The 22,408-nt window shown below is 37.0% G+C and overlaps 1 protein-coding gene across 2 annotated transcripts in view; it reads right to left on the minus strand.

The window, feature by feature from the left end:
- Positions 1-22,408, minus strand: part of TRIP11 (thyroid hormone receptor interactor 11) — a 68,627-nt gene that overhangs the window by 3,686 nt on the left and 42,533 nt on the right. For both annotated transcript variants that reach the window (XM_005695321.3, XM_005695322.3), the window contains exons 15-20: positions 22,049-22,152; positions 17,237-17,336; positions 5,561-5,642; positions 4,620-4,734; positions 4,012-4,128; positions 2,870-3,014 (exon numbers count right to left, since the gene is read on the minus strand). In XM_005695321.3, coding sequence (XP_005695378.2) covers positions 2,870-3,014; positions 4,012-4,128; positions 4,620-4,734; positions 5,561-5,642; positions 17,237-17,336; positions 22,049-22,152 — 663 coding nt within the window. The remainder of the gene's footprint in view (positions 1-2,869; positions 3,015-4,011; positions 4,129-4,619; positions 4,735-5,560; positions 5,643-17,236; positions 17,337-22,048; positions 22,153-22,408) is intronic.

Consider the following 22,408-nt stretch of genomic DNA (forward strand, 5'->3'; position numbering starts at 1 on the left):
CTGATTCTTTGTGATCCCACAGACTTAGCCCACCAGGCTCCTCTGTCTATGGAATCTTCAGGCAAGAACACTGGAGTGGGTTGCCATTCCTTTCTCCAGGGGATCTTCTCAATCTAAGGATCGAACCCAAGCGTCCTGCACTGCAGGAAGATTCTTTATCATCTGAGCCACCAGGGAATTCCCATCTACATGGAATGAGGTAGGGAAGGAGAGATGCAATCAGGTAGAGAACTGTGCACCCAGAGGGGACAAAGAAGAGGAAGGGGATTACACAGGCAAAGATACTCTCTGGGGAGTGAGCCATTTGAACCATATAGGGAGCTTCCCAGTTCTGGGGATTGTCATTTATTATAACAACAGTTTTCTAAAAAGTGTTTCCTATGTTGCCAGGCAAATTCTATCTAACCATTTGAAAGATGGGAGGACTTGAGAACTTGTTTTGCCCAAATAATTAAAATGGTCCTGAAAAAAATTGGCACCCATATTATAATAACATCAGATTTAACATTAATTTACCAAAACAAAAAGCAATGTATGTATTACATTAAACGGTCATCTTTTAGATAGTCAAAGGTTTAAAAACAATTCTCATTAGATTATTTTTCTGTGAAGTCAGACTGAACAATTAAGTTCTTACTGGAACAGCACTTAGTTTATGCCCTAAAGTCTTAGTGGACAGAATTCTGCTTTATTACCCAAGGCCATTAACAACTTCTTTGTTCAGAGACAAGCAACCCCTCAAAGACACCGGCTTCAGTGATGGGAAACTAAAATAAAAGAGGCCTCTAAAACAAAGGAAGCATTGAGACAAATGTATCAAATCTACTTATCACTGAGCACCCTTGGGTCCGCAAGCTGTACTTTTTCCTGTGAATGACAATTTTCCAAACTCTGAAATAGCTACATGGTAAGCTCTGGCTTTTGTCTCTGAGCAACACAAATCAAGCTGGGCATGTGACTTGATAACTGAAGTGGGGAGGTGTAGGAAAGAAAAGGAGAGGAAAGAAGGGGAAGGGCAGGGGGAGGAGCGGGGGAAGGGAGACCCTGCCAAAATAAATTTTAGAATCTTGAAAGATGCTAAAACTGGGGTTTTCCTGGTGGCTTAGTGGTAAAGAATCCACCTACCAATGCAGGAGACATGGGTTAGATCTGTGGCCCAGGAAGATCCCACATGCCTTGGAGCAACTAAGTCCGCGCGCCGCAACTACTGAGCCTGCGCTCTAGAGCCCAGGAGGTACAGCTACTGAAGCCCGTGTGCCCCGGAGCCTGTGCTCCACAATAACAGGAGCCACCACGATGAGAAGCCCGCGCACGGCAACAAAGAGCAGCCCCTGCTCGCTGCACCTAGAGACAAGCCTGCAGCAGTGAAGATGCAGCACAGCCAGAAACTAACTAAAGGAAGAATAAAATCCAGTATAACAAGAAAAACTGTTTTTAGTATAGTCTACACATTAAAGTTAAGACTTTTCTAAAGCCTAAATTTAGCAGACAAACTTTTAAAATAATTTTACTACTTTCACTTTCTATAAAAGTTCAGGAAAATAGAAATATTCATCTAAGTAAGGACTAAAGAAGGTTTCCCTGGTGGCTCAGACAGTAAAGCGTCTGTCTGCAATGCAGGAGACCCAGGTTCGATGCCCTGGTTGAGAAGATCCCCTGGAGAAGGAAATGGCAGCCCACTTCAGTACTCTTGCTTGGAAAATCCCATGGATGGAGGAGCCTGGTAGGCTACAATCCCTGGGTCACAAAGAGCTGGACACGACTGAACAACTTCTGAGAGCTGAGAGAAGGACTAAAGAAGTTCTTAAAATTTGAGAATATAAATTCAGTATTTTATCCACATTTAAGTACTGAGCAAGTGACATAAACTTGAGAGTATATAATATGTACCTTTACAGTCCAGCTAGCAAACATGTTAGTCTATTAAAATATGAAGATTTCAGATAAAATATATAGCCCTTCCAATAAATAATCTGTACAGAGACTAATGGGCTTTCCTAGCGGCTCCGACTGTAAAGAATCCACCTGCAATGCAGGAGACCCAGGTTTGATTCCTGGGTTGGGAATATTCCCTGGAGATGGGAATGGCAACCCACTCCAGGGGGAAATCCCACGGACAGAGGAGCCTGAAGGGCTACAGTCCACTGGCTCGCAAAGAGTCAGACACAACCGAGCAACTCAACACGCACGTGCACATGAACAGAGAGTCTAATGGATGATACTTCAATTTGAACTCAAGAGACTTGACTGCATGCCAACACAGGGGATGTGAATAGCATAAATAAGATCCTTACAACCTAGCAGGATAGAAAACTACATCCACATATTGTAGAACCACCAAACCCTTTGCTTTCAGGCAGGCCTTTCAACACATAAGAACTCTTCACAATGTTCTTGGATGTCTGAGCTAGTTTACTAAACTGCTCTTGTAAATATTATTAACATACCAACTTTGGTTACTGAGTGTAATACTCAGATTAGCACATGGAAAAAAATCTTTCTCTAACTATATAAACTACAATTCTAACTCTGATTAGCAATAAGCACTATTAGTGAGAAAGGAAAACGCGTGAACAAAGGTTTACCAAGCACTCCCAAGAATAATTTAAGGTGGCTTATGCAGAGAGAGAATTATTCCTATAAAGGGAAAATATTTCATATTGTTTAAATTAACCTAAGCTAATTAAATATCAGATTGCTATAAGAATATATATATATGAAGCCAAAATCTAATGCCTTACTGGAATTTTGGAAGAAGTCATTGCACATTTTCAAAAACATTAAAACTTCAGTTGGTATCACTGTAAAACATAATCATGAATCATCAACTTTTTAAATTGTAGAAAAGAAAATAAGTATCTGATTTTACCTTTAAAACTTTCTGGTGTACTTGTATCTGGTTTTCTCCTTCCTGGTGAATCTAGAGGTTTCATATCATGAACAGAAAGCTTGGGTGGTGGAACAGATGGATGAGATTCTGTTTCTAGAAATTTAACAAAAAGTTCTGAAAAAGACTAAGAAGAAATATTTTGGATATATTAGGCAGATAATAAAATTATATTCACTACAACTAAGAAACTGTACCAGCTATTCTAATTCATATTAAAAACTAGTCATGCTATCTGATCATTTCTTTATAAGCCAGCCTTATGAACAATTAAAAGTGTTGCTACTCTAACTGATACACAGGTATCAACAGAAAACAAGCATCAAATAATCACATTTTCCTATAGTAGCACCCAATCAACGAGTACAGTAAAAGGTCACCAGTAATATTATTATCAGATTAAAATAATGTAGCGTAGGACTTTCCATTTTATGCCACTCAATTTAAGAGTTCTTTCACCAGCTCAGGTAAGTCACCTAGCCTCAGTTTCCTCTTTAGTTAAAAATAAATACATACATACACACATAAAGAAGTAAACTCCACATTCCAACTCACAGTGGTACTCAACTCAATTAATACTCATTTTAAGCCTACTGTATACCAGGGGTCATGTTTCCATGTTAATTAACGGCTACCTCCTACCGGAATGTCAGTTTTTTTGAAGAAAAGCACTTCATTCATCTGGTGTGTAGCTTGCACTCTCCATGCTCAGAACAGTCTGACACACGGCAGGTGCTCGATAAGCATTCAACTGGCCCAGTGACTACATAGATACATACAGGCATAAAACAGAGCCTCTGTCTTTGAGAATCTAATAATTTAGTAGTAAGAGACAAATGATTATGTGCTGATAGCAGTATAATCAAAAACGAAGGGACAGTTAATATTTTGAAAAATAAAAGTATCATGCAAACAAAGTGTTAAAATAAAACCTGTATGCAATAAAACTATTAAAACTGGCTTTCTATCCGTAAGCTAATCACCTCTTTGGATCTCAGTTTCCACAGCTCCAAAATAACAGGGCTGTATAAAATAACCTGAAAAAGAAGTCTAATTCCTTGCAAATGCATGTGGTGCACAGCGATGTCACTATCCTATTCAGCAAGAACGAAGCCGACTCTTACACTATTAAGCAGAGACTGCTGACTTGGTCTCAGAGGTGTGCTGGGAACACTCTTTGATCCTCCTCCAAGCCACCCAGTCATCCACCTGGTAACACCGCCCTGGTCTTCAGTCAACAACTGAAAGATTGTTTTAAAAGAGGAAAATATGATCAATACAAGAAAAGAAAACAGAAGCATTTTTACATGATTTCAGATGGCAGTAACTCATGCTTTGCAAGTCCATTTCCCAGTTTCCTACTGATGGAAGCTATATATACACTGAAATGTCATCCCAAGCACTATCTCAAATAAAACCTGAGGGCTAAAAAAAAAAAAAAAAAACCTGAGGGCTGTCATCTCTCAAACTTTCAGCATTCTGATATGAATGGTGACTTATAAGTTATGAAACATTTAAGCTAATGTTATACAAACTGCACAAATCTTCTCTGTAATATAAAATGATTCCATTTCTACATTATTGTATTCAGCAAAAGTTATATAAAACACAGGGAAAAAAAATGTTTATATGATGCCAAGTATTTTAGTTATAAATATACTGAGATTCTTTTATATGATGCCAAGTATTCTAGTTATAAATATATTCAGAATGGCATTCAATGTTCAGTTACCTGATCCATTTCCTCCTTTTTGATGCCTAGAATGCTTCCCATTAATCGTAACACTTCATGACGCTGATGTTTTGGTGTGTGGAAGTGTCCAGTGAAGAGATTTCTCATCAGGACTCTGAAAATGAAGGCAGAAATAGTGCAAGCTAACTTGCCAATTGTTTCAATATCCAGTGTACCCAAACAATAAATAATGAACATACACATATTTAATTATACTTAAACAGGAGTTAATTACAAAGAACACTAAACAGTAAAATATTTTAAAGCAGCTTTAACAAAATCTTGACAAGTCTAATTAAGGAACACCGCAAACAACTCAAAATGTGCCCCTTTAAAAACATCACTTAACAAGCCACCCACTTTCTTCAATCAAATAATCAACTGAGATTGGAGCTTCATTAGTAATTTTCAGTGCCTGCTTAGGTCGATATTATAAGGAGACATTTCAGATCTCTCTCTCCTCCCTATCCTAAATGGTGATGGACAGTTCTTGTGCTTAATGGTTATGCTTATATTTCCCCATTCATTCACATTTATTAAAAATTTGCTAATAATATCTAAATCTTTAAAATGTTAAAGATACATACTACCTGTATACTTAGGTTTCACACCTAATGCACTTGAGCAAGATACGTCTACTTAAGGGCAGTAAAGAGAACAAAAAAGAATAGTAAGAATAAACTTCCTATTTTCGAAGTACTTCATACTGTGGTGATCTCTTCCATACAGTCTTAAGAAAAAGAATCTTAAGCTGGCAAAATATATTTAAAAACCAAGAGAAGGCAAGTTACTGACCCCTCATTAAAACTACCTGCAACTCATCACTATATAAGAAAAACAAAAGGTTTTTAAAATTTAATCACACACATTTACATGTAGAAATTGTTTTTACCATAAAAGTGATCCCCATAAAATACATAAAAATAAAAGGCAGAGCATACTTGTCCACTTTTCCTTCTGTGCTATTTACTAAATTCATCAATTTCTTTTGTACATCATCCAGCATTTCTTGTTGGAGCTCATCTGTTTTAAAATACATGAATAAGATAGTCATTAACTGATTAAAATAATCTGTATGAATATATAATGAGATTTATGACATCTTTACTGAATTTTGAATATATGTACTTATTCTAATTAGAATATTAAAATTACACCCATCTCTTCCTTAGTTCAGGGAATTAGGCTTTCTGGTATAGAAATTACCTAGAAGCCAGACTATGCATTAATTCACATTGTTTACCCCCAATAAAATAATCAATTCTTCAACAGAAAATTTAGAAACCAAAGGTTTTCATTCTCTTCAAAAGCTTAAGCGCAAACAAGAGATTTTTCACCACTGCTTCCTTGCATGAAACATTTCCAGAGCCACTTTTTAACGGGAAAAAACGGAAAGGACAATTTTAGATTTTCCTTTTTCCATTTTCCTGGCTGGACTCTCTTGGTGAGCTGACGAAGAAAAGTAGCTAACACAATCAAGACCGTGGCTCAGGAGGCAGCTGCCAGGGCAAAGTATCCTGAGGTAAACTGCAAAAAATTCAGATCACTGGTTCTAACAGACTAGGCAAGATACTATATAGCTTCTGACTGATTTAGAAAGATGTCTGGACTATTTTATTTTTAAATTCTTAGTTATTTGAAAAGGAAGCAAAATGTGTAAAGTCTTGGCAGAACACTTGGAATCTAAACAGTATTAAAAGCAAAGTCTAAAGTTACAACAAGGAGAGACCCTGTTCATAATGAACCATACCATGGAGTAATGGATTCCTAGACTAAGGAACTCTCAGCAGACCAATGGAGTCTACAACTGTTTCCTCAGAAATGGATAGTTTGAGCCAAAGATGCTTATTAACATCAAGCTAGATTACAAATTTCATTCTGAAAGAAATGAAAAGGAGAATGCTTTGCGGTAGAGCTCAACTTTTCAAATCAAGAAATATTCACATCCGAACACTAGACTTTGACCTCTTTGCACACACCTACTCTGCGTTATGCAGCATTTTCCTAGTAGCAGCAGTATACAAGCTTCTTTATCCGCTATATGACTTGCAAATATTTCCTTCTACTCTGTGGGCAGTCATTTCACTTTCTTGACAGTATCCTTTGAAGCACAAAAGTTTTAATTTTGATGAGTCTAATTTATTTTTCCTTATGTTTCTTGCCTTGTCTAAGAAGCCACTGCTTAAACTCAGTATCACAAAGATTTACTCCTACATTTTCTTCTAAGGGTTTCACAGCTTTAACTCTAAAATGCAGGTCCATGATCCACTTTGAGTTACTTTTTCTGAATGGTGTGAGGTAAGGGTCCACGTTTCCTATATGTGGGGATACCTAGTTGTTGCAGTAGCAAAGTGTTGAAAAATCTGTTCTCTTGGAATCTTTGTTGAAAATCAATTGACCAGAAATGTATGGTTTATTTCTGAACTCTCAATTCCCACTGCAGACCTCTGCAAATGTTTTTCCTTCTGCCTGGAAAGCTCTTTTCCATTGGCACTGCCTATTAATATTAACTCTTTACCCTTCACATCTCAGTGCCCAAGTTCCTTCCTCAAAGAAGTTTTCTCTGAACCTTACATGTTAAGCCAGATTCATCTGCTTTATGTTTTCATTCTGTCTGTACAATGCCTAAAATTCTGATTTACTACTAAACGTATATACAAAATGTCCAGTTTAACTGTTTGCAATGACCGTGGCTTTTCCAAATTGCCAAAATCTAAACTGCAAAATGTAATAGGCTAACTTTTACCAAAACAGAGATGGTTGTCATAACCATACTATAAAAGCTAGGTTTGTGTTTGGAAAATCAACTACAAATGTTTCCTTTCCTGTGTTTCCAGGGAAGAATTTAAGCTTGGACATTAAGAGACACACAGACACACAGAGACAGAGAGAACAAGACTATTATTTAAGTCTGGGTCAGAAAAAGACACTGTAGATTCTTAATGGACACATATATACTACCAACCAGGGTGCCAAGTGGGCCTTTTCTAGTGAAGGGGCCTTTTCTAGTACTCTGTTTAGAGGAAGAACCGCAAGTAAGTTAATCTCTCATTCATGTTCTAAATTAACCACCCCATTCCTCAACTGAAGTAAGAGCCAGAGGAGCAGAGTCTTCTCTTTCATCCTCCTCCACTTCTCCCCCAGGCTATGGAGAGGTGGCAGAAGAGAAGGTCAAATTTAGCCAACCTCCATCTTCCCTTTCTCTGAGACTTCCCTTCTCCTATCTACTTTCTTCTAAAAACTAATGATTTTTATATTGATTACATTTCAAAATGATAAATACTAGATACAATATAAATTCTAGATAAAATATATTATTAAAATTAATCTCAGTATCTTTTTACTTTTTAAATGTGGCTACTAAAACGTTTTTAATTCTAACTGTGACTTACATTGTATTTTTTTAATGGATAACACTACTTTGGAGTATAACCAGAATATAACCACTATACTATACTATCTCATTAAAAAAGAAAAGATAAAACTGAATGGTTGGATGGCATCACCAACTCAATGGACATGAGTCTATGTAAACTCTGGGAGTTGGTGATGGACAGGAAGGCCTGGCCTACTGCAGTCCATTGGGTCGCAAAGAGTCGTACATGACTGAGTGACTGAACTGAACTGAAAACTGAATAACTAGACATCTTCAGAGTAAAATTCACAACCTTGCTTCTGATAAAAACGACTTTAGTAAAACAAATTAGAAAAATTAAACTTTGCTCTATGAAAAATTGATCAAGAAATCCATCTTAATAAAGTTCAAGCAGTAAATATTTTCTTGATGAAAATTAGTTAATATTGGTAAAATTCTTATTGAAAGCTCTGTGTTCTCAAAGATATAAGCAAAACATCCTCGCGTGCACGTGTGCTAAGTCACTTCAGTCACGTCTGATTCTTTGTGACCTCATGCCCTGCTAGGCTCCTCTGCCATGGGATTCTCCAGGCGACAATACAGGAGGGAGCTGCCATGCCCTCCTCCAGGGGGTCTTCCTGACCAAGCGACTGGATCACATCTCTTCCATCTCCTGCAATGGCAGGTGGGTTCTTTACCACTAGCACCACCTGGGGAGTCCTCAAAACATCCTTAAAGCCAAAATAAGAGGGTACAAATTTCTTAAAAATTTCATTAGCAGAATATAAGCTAGTCCTGAGCTAGTGAGAAAGAGAACTGACAGTGTGACTATCCTCAAAAAAAAAACATACAGAGGGCTATTTTAGCTTCAAGTAGCAGTTTAAGTGTACACTGATACTTGAGTCTAGAAAACAACCTGGGACTTTGGGGGGAAGGGTTGGAATGGTGGTATTAACTAGGAAAGACTTAGAAAAGAAAGTCAAATACTGACTTCAAAGGTCCCTACAGATTTGCTCTTTTCTCCAGGCATACCTATTCTCCTCCCAACAGATTCTCAATACTTCTCCACAAAAACTGCATACTAATTCAAACCACAATTTGAAATCAGAATTGTATTTATATGGGCAGGCAAAATACAGTTATTCAGAAGTGAGTATATAGCCAAATACAATATCCCTGTGAAATAACCTAAAAACATGCCAAAATAATCCTTTGGAAATTAGAAGGCGAAAAAAGGGCAGGGACAGGGTACACGTTAAAGTCGAGCAACAAAGTAACTGGGATTCGTCTGGTTTAGGTTGAAAGTTACTCTGAATATCTGACATCCTAAAACCATATCAGAGCCTCTTCTCTGTAATACTGAGAGATGGTGCCAGGGTCTTCATCACCTGATTTAAAATCAAAAGTAAACATAAAACGCGAGTGACTACAACAAATCAGTACATCACAATTTTCCATTTTATTTGCAGTTAGCAACACTGTACTACAATACTGTCTTTAGAAAGCATTGTAAAATTAGGTCACACTCCTTACAAAGTCACTGGCTATTTTATGACTAAGCTCCCTTGGACAAGACTCAGGTTTATTTAACAGCCACCTGACCAAGAAAGGGTTTCCCCAATGGTTAATACAGTAAAGAATCTGCCTGCAATGTGCAAGACCTGGGTTCGATTCCTGGGTTGGGAAGATCCCCTGGAGAAGGGAATGGCAACCAACTCTTAGTATTCTTGCCTGGAGAATTCCATGGATGGAGGAGCCTGGCACCCTACAGTCCATGAGGTCACAAAGAGACAGACACAACTGCACGACTAATATACACTCACTGAGAAAAGAAAGGTGGCTGGAGCAGGACTTGAGAGTCAGAAGACCTGCATGAAACCGCGCTCCTGTCACAAGACCTGAAATATGAATCACGGTCCTGTCACCAGTGCCAGACTTCACTATCTATTTTGTAAAATGAGCTTGCTTATCTCAAGAAATTTTGAGAGAACCTACTGAGTGATTAAATATGACTTTTCTAAATAGTAAAGTGCTGTATAAAGTACTAGAACTCATTCATACGATTTCTTAAAATACCATCTTTCAACTCTGCCTAACTTTTATCAATAACATGTATCACTTTGGTTAACATTGATAACTTTTCCTCCATTTCGCCTGGTCATCTTTACAAACTAAGGCAAAGAAGTCGACACAAGGAAGAAAAGAACATTAGAAATATGATGTTATTACAGGTATGTCTATCGATATAGATTTGCTGGGATAGAAGGGAGGAGAACATACAAGAGAGCTTTGCTCCAGAAAAAAAGGAACAAGACTGCTCCTTGCCGGTTACGGTTCTCTCAGGAGACAAATGTACGGGCGTGGTGGAGGCCTCGTCCTCATATGGTGCAGTGGTCCCATGGGAAACCCACTCATTAATTAAAATACTTGCTTCTCTGGGGGTTGCACGTAAGGGCTGGCCATTCAGCGACCTGAGCAGCCACAGTAGTCTTTGATTGCCAAAGGCAGAATCGAAGACTCTTAAGACGGGCTGAAACAACTCTGGGGTGACTACTGGAGGAGTTAAGCTCACAAGTAGCACATGGGCCCACTACACAATTTCACTAGCATTTTTTATCCCTGACAAATTCAACTTAAAATGGGAAACAGAATCTCAAAAACTGAAACAAAGGGGCGTCAGAAAGCTAACCTCTGACTAACACTCCAGCAAGATTCATGTATAATATGTACGGAGCTCATACTTACAAGTATTTAGTTATTTGGGGCTTCTCTGGAAGCTCAGCTGGTATAGAACCCGCCTGCAATGCAGGAGACCCTGGTTTGATTCCTTGGGTCAGGAAGATCCCCTGGTGAAGGAATAGACCACCCAGTCCAGTATTCTGGGGCTTCCCTGGTGGCTCAGATGGTAAAGAATCCGCCTGCAATGTGGGAGACCTGGGTTTGATCCCTGGGTTGGGAAGATCCCCTGGAGGAGGGCATGGAAACCCACTTCGGTACTCTTGCCTGGAGAATCCCCATGGACAGAGGAGCTTGGGGGCTACAGTCCATGGGGTTGCAAAGAGTCAGACATGACTGAGCAACTAAGCACAGCACACAGATATGTCAGTAAATAAGCTGGGTCTGGTGTCTTACTTGCACTGGCTGCCTAAAAAATAAATTTAAATCTGATACATTAAATCTAATATAAGGAGATTTAGCCTCTTTGGTCAATTAAATATAATCAAAGCAAAAGCTAAAAATTTGATGGTCTTATTAACAGAATGTCAACTTAGACAAGATCACTTTCACTATAACAGCAAATTATATTTTTTAACTATAAAGGCACCTTGTATTTCTTTACATTTGAAGACATATTACCAATTGTTTTGCCTTATAACTCAATTCTTTTCAACCATTTCAACAGAATTTTAAGGTCTAGAGTATATGGTGAATGCTTTCTTGTTCCATAATTATTAGTTGCAGAATGGAAAGTAATTTTTGAAACTCCATTTCCTAGCAAAGAACTCACAAAAAAATTTTATGAATACAGTATATCCTCATTAACTTGAGTTTTAATAGACTGGACTCTGATTAAGCTCAATTATCAATGTTGAAGTCTACTGGATTATTTGTAGAGTTAAGTTAGCATTACTATGTACAAGAAAGAGACTTTATGTAAATATTTTTAATATAACCAGATCAAATTTATTTTCCCTCTCAACCATTTAAATTAAAATTCAGATAATTTGTACTGCATTCTTCCATAGCAAAACAAACTAACAATTTTTTAAAAAGACTGAATATTGTGAATCAAGTTATAGATTTAATTTTTAAATTTAAAAATTAAAAATTTTAAATATGACACAGACCTGTCATATTGCAAAAGAAAGGGCCTCAATTGGGTCAATAACCAGTAAAGTCATAATTATAATTTTGCCACTTACTGAATATCATCATCACTGTATATTAATATGTACTGATTTATATTAATGACAAATGGCTTTCTAAGCTATAGACTAAACTGTGACCCATTTCTGAAAGCTGTTGGAAATCAGCATGGACTAAATCTGATACAAAGAAATGTTTGCTCAGCCCACAGGGTTTTTCTTTTTTAACTTAAATTACATGTCACATCAAAGTCTACATTTCTGGTGTCTTCCGAAAGATCTGAAGATTTAGCAACCCTGGACCCACTCTCCTGCATGGGAGCGGCTGGATGAAGAGAATCTGTTGCCCCCTATAAGAAGCTCTCCAATTCCCCTGTCTCTGCTTAGTCCTATTTGCTATACTATATTCAATTATAGTATAATTTAGCCCCAGTTTAAAACTTGTGTTCATGATCCAACAGCTTACTCCCACCTCCGCCTTCTCCACACTCCACACCAGCGCAGCACACACACAATGAGTCCACTAGATCCTCAGCCAGCTTCCAGATCTGATGCTGTTTCATATGAATTCCCCCCTCTGTCTAGAATGTTCCTTCCCAGCTCTCTGCCTGCTTCACTGGACGTATTTGCCGTTCAAGAGAGGGCAAGTATACCTTTCACTAGCCTTTTCTACCCTTCCACAGTACCATCATGAGGCAGAATAGACTGTCTTCCTTTTTCAATAGCCTGTTGCAAGTATGTGACAATCCTCCTGAAGGTGGAACTCTTGTCCCCCGTCTTTGTATCTTGAGCACTTATTTCAGTGCTTGGTACACAGCAGAAAACCATGACTCTGACAAATGAACGAATGACTGCTTTTTCTCTAGGAAGGGAGACTATCTGAGAATGTAACATAGGACAAAAAGAATAAATGATTTATCTTATGAATTACTCATCTATGTGAAGAAAAAGACACAAAACACATTAAGTCAAAAATTCTCAAAGTTACATAATTTGCTTTTCCCTTTATACTTAGAACTAATAAAACATACATTTAAAAAATATAACCATTAAAAAATTAAAAAGAAATAAAACCATTATGTTGAAAAGGGCCTGATTATTTACTGAACTGACATAAGCTTTTTTCTTAATTAAAAATTCTGGCATTTTCTAGTACACCCAGATGTTTATATCATCACAATTTTTTAACTATTTATGGCAACTCAGAAAACTGCATCTGGTATTTCTTATATGTTTCCTCTAAAATCACAACTTCTGCCAAAAACATCTATAAAGAAATCCCTCAAAAGGTTTGGGTAACAAAGCGTCTGGGAATGTATCTGGCCTATGTTCAACAGGACATTATATGTTTTCTTGTATAAATCATGTCCTGGAAAACGGAATGTCTTTATTTAAAATAAAAAATCCACCTTCCAGCACCATAAAGGTGGCTCCATGAAAAACAGTTTAAACGTTTTATATTTGTAGTTTTAAAATGTTTGTATGCTTCATATTACAGTTGGTTTACTGGGGCTCATTTTATACATTCTTCTAGATTTTCTTTAAAAAAACACTCTAAGGAAATTTTCCATTCTCAACTCATTGAAGACTTTTTTAAAAAGCAGTAACAAAACCTTAAAAAAAAAAAATCAGTGATGGGGCCCTTTAAGATATGGCTATAAAACTGGCACACAGACTGAAAGACTTCCCTGGCGCTGGAATCTAAACTTGCATTGCTTATGAAAACTTATTTTTCTTGGTGTACCATAAAATTTACCAGCCTTTTGAATAATAGTTATCAAAACAGTAATTCTTTTGTGCTTCCTCTTTCCATTTTATCCAACCATTTTCACTTTAAGCAGGAATTTATCTCCAGGATGACGACAGAGAATAAGCAAAAGGAAAAAAACGTTAAATTTGTCCATGAACATAGCAGTATAACACATCTTTCAGTGGTTCAGCTGTAGTCTAGATTTCCATAGGTGTACATTCTCCCATGAATGACAATCCCATAGAAATTCTGAACTCTGATCAACTCAGAATAGTCCATGAAAGACACTGTCCTACCTACTTCACAGAGGACTAATGCCTTAAGTTTGAAAAAAATAAAAAAAATCTAGGATGACATGTGAAATAAGTCTTTGGACCTACACTGAAAAAGAACACTTACAGAAAAAATGCTGAAAGAATAATTTCTAAAAGGAAAGAAAGGAGCAATTCTTCTACCAGCCAACATCACCTATTAAATTATAGCACCTACAGGATCTGAGGGTTTTTCTTTGTTACTTTCCCATAGTGTGTGGGGCTGGGGGGTGAGGGGGAGAAGACAAAGAACTTATATTTTGGGAGTAAAATCTTACTACTAGTTTAGAGCTCTGCCTACTCAGGTTTCTTTTCTCCATGGAATGTCCCTAACCCTTAATGGGATTCCTAGAGAACTAAATGTGCACTCTCTGACCAGAGCTGAGCACCACTGTCTTAAACTATGAACCTATGGTGTGTATCTAGGCCAGGTGTTACTTCCTTAACTAAGTTCCTATAAAAAAGAGAAAAGGGCGGGGGCGGGGGGCGCTCCTAGCTAGTATCTCACACAGCATCTAACATGAAGCCAAGTAGTTGGTTCACATTAAGTATTTCACACCTGATTAAGGCATCTTCATACTTTTCACACAAAGCCTGTAAATACTCGGGACTCATAACCACAATTGCACATACACAGCACTAACAATTATCTACTCTAAGAATGACTGAAATCAACAACAGTCTACTGTTTTAATACTGGTGTTATAAGCAATAGCTCCCTTTTCATACGTTTGACCAGACTGAATCATCTCATCTCTGGTAGCAATGACATAAACATTTCAAATAAAATACTGCTTTTTAAAATGAGTTTCCTAACATTGTTTAAATGTTGAAACCGCATATCAACTAATCATCGACAGTCCACAGATGCTTAGAAGTAAAACAATACTTTGCCTCTACGATTCAAGTCTCTATGTACTTTCTTGCAACAAAAGCCAATCTGTCTTTTTCAAAACTGTTTCTCCTGGCAAATATTTTTGCTGTCTGGCCAAGTTTTGCGTTAAAAATAACGTACAGTATTACAACATCAATCAACATTTAAAGTACTTAATGATCTATGAAAGAAAATATACAATGATTCTTTTGCAACAACCAAGCCAATCAAAGTTTTATTTATATTATCAAATCAAAAATGCAGCTTTGAGAAAATAAAATCACATTTGTGTTTAGACATCTGAAAGTAATATTAAGCACTTAGGTAATAAAAGAAAACAGACTGTTAAGAAGAGCTTAAATGACAAGAATGACTTAAAGACATAACAGAACTAACCGTCCCTTTAACCACCCCCTCCCCTGCCTGTCTGTGCAACATTGGCCTCTTGCCTTCCTTTCAAATACCAGTTGTATAAGCATAATTAGAGCTTTTTCTGTGGTTAATATTAACTTCACAAAATGAGTCCAGAGTTCTATATATTTACAGTGAATATTACTTGTAACTTTTTACATGAATAGGGACCTAGGCCACCTAAGCCTTGTCACTTACAATCAAAATCTAAAAATATTCTACTACTGAGGATTTAAATGGGTGCCTGAACAAATTACTAAGTAGTGTAGGGACTGTGAAAATATTTAGTAACTACAATAAGTCACAGTGTTTATTTTTTTATCTTATCATCTACTGGGAAAAACACGCATAGTTGTCTAAAAGGGGAGGTGAACTTAAATATTCCAGTAGCATGACATACAAGTGAGTTGTCACTGACCAAGAAGTTGGTTCAGAATACTGCCTTTTTACCTATATTAGTCTAGCCCTACCTGAAGATACCAATTCTTTGGCTAATCCCTTGACTGCTCAGTGTCTCCTCCAGGTTGCCATATGTCTTCCAGGTAAAGCTGTAGTTACACTGGCCTTCAACCTAACTAGACTGTTTTCCAAATAAACACTGCCTCTGGGTAAGGGCAACCATTTCAATATTTAGGGTACAACTCAGAAGATACTATCCTGTCTTCAAAGGAGATATATATAGAACAAAATACAAGCTAGCCTATAAACAACTGTTTTCCTGACAAGAAATAGAGCAACATGGAAAGATCATGAACTTTGGTCAAGGATAAAAGATCAGAGTTTAAATCTCAGTGTCTTTAACTTATAAACTGTAACTAATACCGCCTACTTTATTTTCTTGTGAAGGGTAAATAAAATATGAGAAGACTAAAGAATACAGTACATTTACATAAAATGCCCATGTAGACCCAATATATAACTGTTTCCTTATCCGTTTCCAGCCCCTCAATTACATTGAGAGTTCCATGGCTAGCCAAATCTTACAAAGTAAACAGAGGACTTTTAGTTGGGTACTCATCTGCCTCAGATTAGTGACCTTAAGGATATGACTTCACATTCTCCATCTTAGTATTTTTTTTTACTTCTAACCATCTCTCATCTCCTGTCTCCTGCCTGTTTTTGGCCAACCTATCTGGCCTGTCCTTTGGTATCCACAGTTCAGTGATTTGTCTGCTTGCCTCCTTAATGTCCAAGTCACCATTTTCTGTTGTCTGACAGTGTTTCTGCTGTGCCATCTCCTATTTTGCCTATTTCTATCTCATGTTAAGAGGTGCTTCTTAATCTTAATTACATGCCTTGGTACTACTGCTCCTAACCCATCCCCTAAAGCTGATACATTTCTAGGTTCTCATCACCCTTCTGATAATCTTTAATCATTACCTACTAAATGCAGCCATAGAGTAGCTTCAACTTCCTGGGGACCATTAGATCAGAGATTAAATGAGGACATGCCATCTCTGTCAGCAGTTAGAGTTAACAAAGCACTATCAATCACCTGGTTATCTGAGGCCCAACTGATAATCCTAAACACAGGACTCACCCTAGGAAATCGACAGGGCCTATGAGATAATTTACAAGCATCAAAAAATACATGAGTGCCTACATGTAAAGCATCATCTATAATCATAACACGCTAGTTATAGGCAGACATTCATTCCACAAAAAGTTACTCTTTTACTTAAGAACACTGCCTCCTTTAACATATCAGACAGCTTTAGGCAGGATGAACATGGACTGAACAGGGAAACGTCACACTGTGACAAGCTGACTCAGTCAAATCTATCCCTTGGATGGTCAACAAGGTGGCAGAAAGCACAAATGAACAGCCTCAATATTCAGAAGAACTAACTAGTAGATAGCCAGGGCCAACTTACGACTCTGGTTTCACTAGGAGCCATATTCAAATCAAAGTAAACTGGTCATGGGGGACAGGAATGGAAGTCACATTCTAACAGAAGTTGTTCTCACTCGACTGTACCAATGCGTGGCAGGAAACCACACCTGATTCAACACTGGTATTGTAGGAAAAAAGAACAAGGAAAAAACCTACTTTGTTTCTTAAGTTCTTCAATTTGTTCTTCCTTTAAATCTAACTGTTCTGTAAGTCTTGATGCTGAATCTAATGCAGCATTTGCTTCATCCAAACGTTCCTGAGGAAGAAAAGTTCATTAAAAAGCAGCATGCAAAAACTACTTCACAAACTATAGAGCTGGAAGACAGCTTAAAGTCAATCAATCCCTTTCAGCTGATGAAGTTGTATTTCTCTGACCTTGGGCAAGTTCATTTGATATTGCTAAGTATGAAAGATAAAACCTACATTTCACAACATCATAATGTCTCTTTCAGAGGAATTATATATATATAAAGGAGAGAGAATGCTATTAAAAGACTTGGTGACAAAAATTTTTAAGGTGACAATAATAAGAGAAAAAAACTATGAAAAAGGTTAAAAAGTCAAGAAATATAGCAACAAATGTTTTTAATTTTGCAAGTCTGATGGGTATAAAAGTAATGTTTCTTTATTACTTTTTTATTTCTCTAACTACAAACCAGTGGATTTGAGCATTTTTTCATGCTTATAGACAGCTGGAACTACCCTCATGCAAAAGTCCTCACACACCTTGCCCATTTTTCCATTGAGAAGTCCTTCTCTTATAAGCTAGTTTGTAGGAGCACCTTGTATAGCAGATATGAACACTCGGTCATCAGCGTTACAAACATGGTCAAACGTGTCCTACTTTGCTTCTTGAGTTTTAGTTGAGTTTAGGCTCCTCCCTGCCTCTGGACTACACATGCGGTCTTCTAGTTTTTCTTGCAAAATATTCTTCTTTTTTAACATTTATATTTTTAAAATATAAAAGTTAAAGATATAAATGACAGAGGATGAGATGGTTGGATGGCATTGCTAACTCAATGGACATGAGTGTGAGCAAACTGGGAGATAGTGAAGGACAGGGAAGCCTGGTGTGCTGCCTGTCCATGGGGTGGCAAACAGTCAGACACAAATTTGCGACTGAACAGCAACCTTTTTAAAATAGTATTTCTCAGTGGAAGTGCTTTTGATATTCCTGGCCCCTACCCACTTGCCGGAGGATCCACCCAGTCACTGTAACAGCCAAGGACAGCTCCAGACTTCAGCACCCCTCACAGTTAAGAAATCCCTGCTTGAATGCAATTGGAATTTACTTTTGTATATAGTGTAAGATAGGGTCCAATTTTATTTTCTTCAGTACAAATAGCCAGTTGTGCCAACACTGTTTATTAGTTAATCTACTCTTTTCCCCATTAAATTAAAAGTAGTTTAGGATTTAGTTTTAAATTCTCAAATGTAACTTGGGCTCCATTTCTGGATTCTCCTTCTGTTCTACTAATCTAGTCAATATGGTATTGATTTATGGCTCTATTTTGACATTTAGTAGGGAAGTCCCTCCTCCCTATTGTTCTTTTACACAATTTTCTTGGTTATTCTAAAGGATTCAACCACAAAAATGTGAGATCACAGTTTCATCATCTTGAATCAGGGTGTGATAGCTTTTTCGCTTGTGGTATCATCTTGGATAGGCTAGTCCCCAGTTATCCAAATGTAATGTAGATGTTGCTATGAAGATATTCCATAAAAGTAATAAATGCTCCTAATCAGCTGAATTTAAGAAAGGCATATTATCGTGAATAATCAGGGTGGGCCTGACTGAACCAGTTGAAATGTCTTGAAACTAGAACTGGGTTTTCTCTATAAAAAGAGAAGCAAATTCTATCTGCAGACAGCAGCTTCAGCCCATGCCCACTTCAGTTCATCCTGTTTGTGATTTACATTCTTGACCACCTGGGGACAACAGCTTTGGCCCATACCTGTGAGTTCCAGCCTCCCTATGATGTGATCTTTCCATACTATCAAACCTGCGAATTTCCAACTTATTTAGCCAGACCCCACAATCATATCACCAATTTCATGTAATGAATCTTATACGTGTTAATCCGTATATAGTATATACATCAATGTATATGTGTATGTATATGCATGTATGTATGTGTGCATATGTGTACACACATACACATCCTCCTGGTTCTGCTTCTCAGGCTGAACCTTGACTGATACACAGAGAGGCTGAAACAAAAAATTTTAAATTAAAAAACCTAACATTTGAAATCTACAAGATTAAATTTAGCATAAATTTAAACTTTCAAATGAATTTGTTAACCTCACAGCATTTATAGTTAAGAAAATATAATTTTTTAAGAAATTATTACAGCCTAAAACTATACTGAAAGTTTTTTGAAAATTAATGTTTAGAGTCCACTACTCATTTTACCATTTTGGGGGGCTTTTATTTCATTAATTTCAAATTTTATCTTTACCAATTCCCTCTCGGTTTCTTCTGATTTGTTGTTTTTCTAAATATATATTACATTTTAAATTTTTAAAAGTAAAGTCAGTTTAAAAAGAAGATCTGGACTTATAACAGTAGCAGACTAGATGTTTTGGACCCACTGAAAACAATTAAAAGCATCAGATGAAATAAATTTTTAATGTGTTAATGAGCTGATCAGAAAGTAAACACCGATGGTAAATAAACACCGATGGTAAATAAACATTTTAAAAGATGCTAGACCTCACTACTAGAAATGCAAATTAAAACCCTAAGATAGACAGCCCTTCTCAACAACCACACTGCTTTTTCATACTGCTCATGGGGTTCTCCAGGCAAGAATACTGGAGTAGTTTGCCATTCCCTTCTCTAAGGAAGAAGCTGGGAAAGATTGAGGGCAGGAGGATGAGATGGTTAGATGATATCACCAACTCAACGGACATGAGTTTGAGCAAGTCCAGGAGACAGTGAAGGACAGGGAAGCCTGGAAAGCTGCAGTCCGTGGGGTCACCAAGAGTCAGATACGACTTAGCAAACAACAACCAACCACGCTGGCGAAAACTTTAAAAATTCTGGTAATGGTAGTGTTGCCAGAGATGTATTAATAGAACAAGAACACACAGTACTACTGGCAGGAGAAAATCACCACAAATGCTTTAGAAAACAACTGCCACCAAACCTAGTAAAGTTGAAATTGCCCATATATATCCCATGACCCAGCAGTTCCAATCAAGATACACAGCTGAAACTCTTATATATGTGCACCAGACAATATTGCTGTTCAGTCACTAAGTTGTGTTCGACTCTTTTCATTTTTTTTGCATGTGTGTGTCCAACTCTTTGTGACCCCATGAACTGCAGCATGCCACGCTTTCCTGCCCTTCACTATCTCCTGGATTTGCTCAAGCTCACGTCCACTGAGTCAGTGACATCATCCAACCATCTCATCCTCTGTCGTCCCTTCTCTTCCTGCCCTCAATCTTTCCCAGCATCAGGGTCTTATCCAATGAGTTGAGATATAAACAAGGAAATTCATAACCACATTGTTTGTATAGCAGATAATGTAAATGTCCTTTATCAATAAAATAGGTAAATAAATTATATATTCACGCAATGAATACAGCAGTGAAAATAATGAACCTTCTAAAAATATGACTGAAATTTATGAAAATAACACTAAGCAAAAAAAAAGTCTCAGAAGAATTCAATTTATATATGGTTTAGAATTCCATTTATACAGTTTAAAAATATTTTATAATATATCCAAACAATGTATTATAAAAAGACAGATATATTCAATAAAACGATAAAGGAAAACAAGGGGATAAAAAGCATAAAAGGTGCTAAGGAGAGGAGATGTGGAGGGATGCTTACAGAACTTCAGTGGGTGACATTCTATTTCTTGTTCAAGATGGTGAGTATGTGAGTATTCGCTGTATTGCTATTCCTATATTATCTAAATATTGTTTTGCACAGTCCTCTAAATTAATGTTATCCCCAATCTCAAAGACATGATCATAAAACATGACTCAAATAGAAGTTATTTAATACTAGAACACCATTTTAATGAAAATAAGATGCTAGAGTAAGTATAAAAAAAAAACCTAGTGTGTGGGCTAAGTCACTACAGTCATGTCCCACTCTTTGCAACGCTATGGATTGTAGCCCACCAGGGTCCTCTGTCCATGGGATTTTCCAAGCAAGAACACTGGAGTAGGCATTTTCCTCCTTCATCAGGGGATCTTCCCAACCCAGGGAAGGAACCCAGGTCTCCTGCACTGCAGGCAGATTCTCTACCATCTGAGCCACCAGAAAAGCCCTAACACTAGAACATTTTAATGAAGATGAGATGCTGGATATTATATGAGTACGTTTGTAGTAAGAAAACCTAGACTACAACACTATCTATGTGAAAATTTCAGATGAATTTGCAACTCTCTATGCTGATCACCTTCTGGAAGATAACACGGCATTTGGGTAATAAAACTCAAGTTGAAAAAAGTGATGAGTAAAGACTGTTTTGCAGTCACTCAACATTTAGTGAAAATTTCAAACCATTAAAGGAAATATCTTTTCAATATAAGGGTTCATTTTACTTCTTATATATAATTTTTTATGTATAGCAATAATAATAAAGAGAAAAATATTTTAAAGAATTAGTCTGCAAAAGAAAAAAATCTAATGGGATAATATACATTATTTTAATCCATGTGAAATAAAGTACCCAATATCTTTTGTTGAAAAGGGAAAATTATAAAGTCAAAATTATACATTATTTTTTTAAATGATCTCTAAGACGCCCACCTGTGCTAAAAATGGAAGTCTCATATTTGCTATGTCTATTCTAAACTATAAGTCACACGAGGGAAATTCTCACTGCTATGTCCCAGCAACACTAACTAAATTAATTGTTCAGATTATTTCCAAGAGAAAAACTGTACAAGTAATTATTTTGTGAATAATAAAATTCACAAGAGTAAATTATTCCAACCGACCTGTAATGACACAAGTTTTCCTTCCAGATTTTCTGCCTTTCTCTTCCATTCAGCAACAAGCTGTTTGTGCTTTTCTAGCTCAGCAGAATACATAGCTTTTTCCTCTAAGGAGGAGAAAAAAGTTACATTAGCATTTTATAATTGTGTGATAAAATTATAATTTTAAACCACTTGAAACTTCAATAATACAACAAAAACATTAATAGCGCAAATGTCTCAACAAGAAAATTATATATGCCTTAGTAGTGATGTTCAGTTCAGTTCAGTTGCTCAGTTGTGTCCGACTCTTTGTGACCCCATGAATTGCAGCATGCCAGGCCTCCCTGTCCATCACCAACTCCAGGAGTTCACTCAGACTCA

This window comes from Capra hircus, chromosome 21 (genome assembly GCF_001704415.2).
Source record: "Capra hircus breed San Clemente chromosome 21, ASM170441v1, whole genome shotgun sequence".
In the NCBI taxonomy this organism is placed as follows: Eukaryota; Metazoa; Chordata; class Mammalia; order Artiodactyla; family Bovidae; genus Capra; species Capra hircus.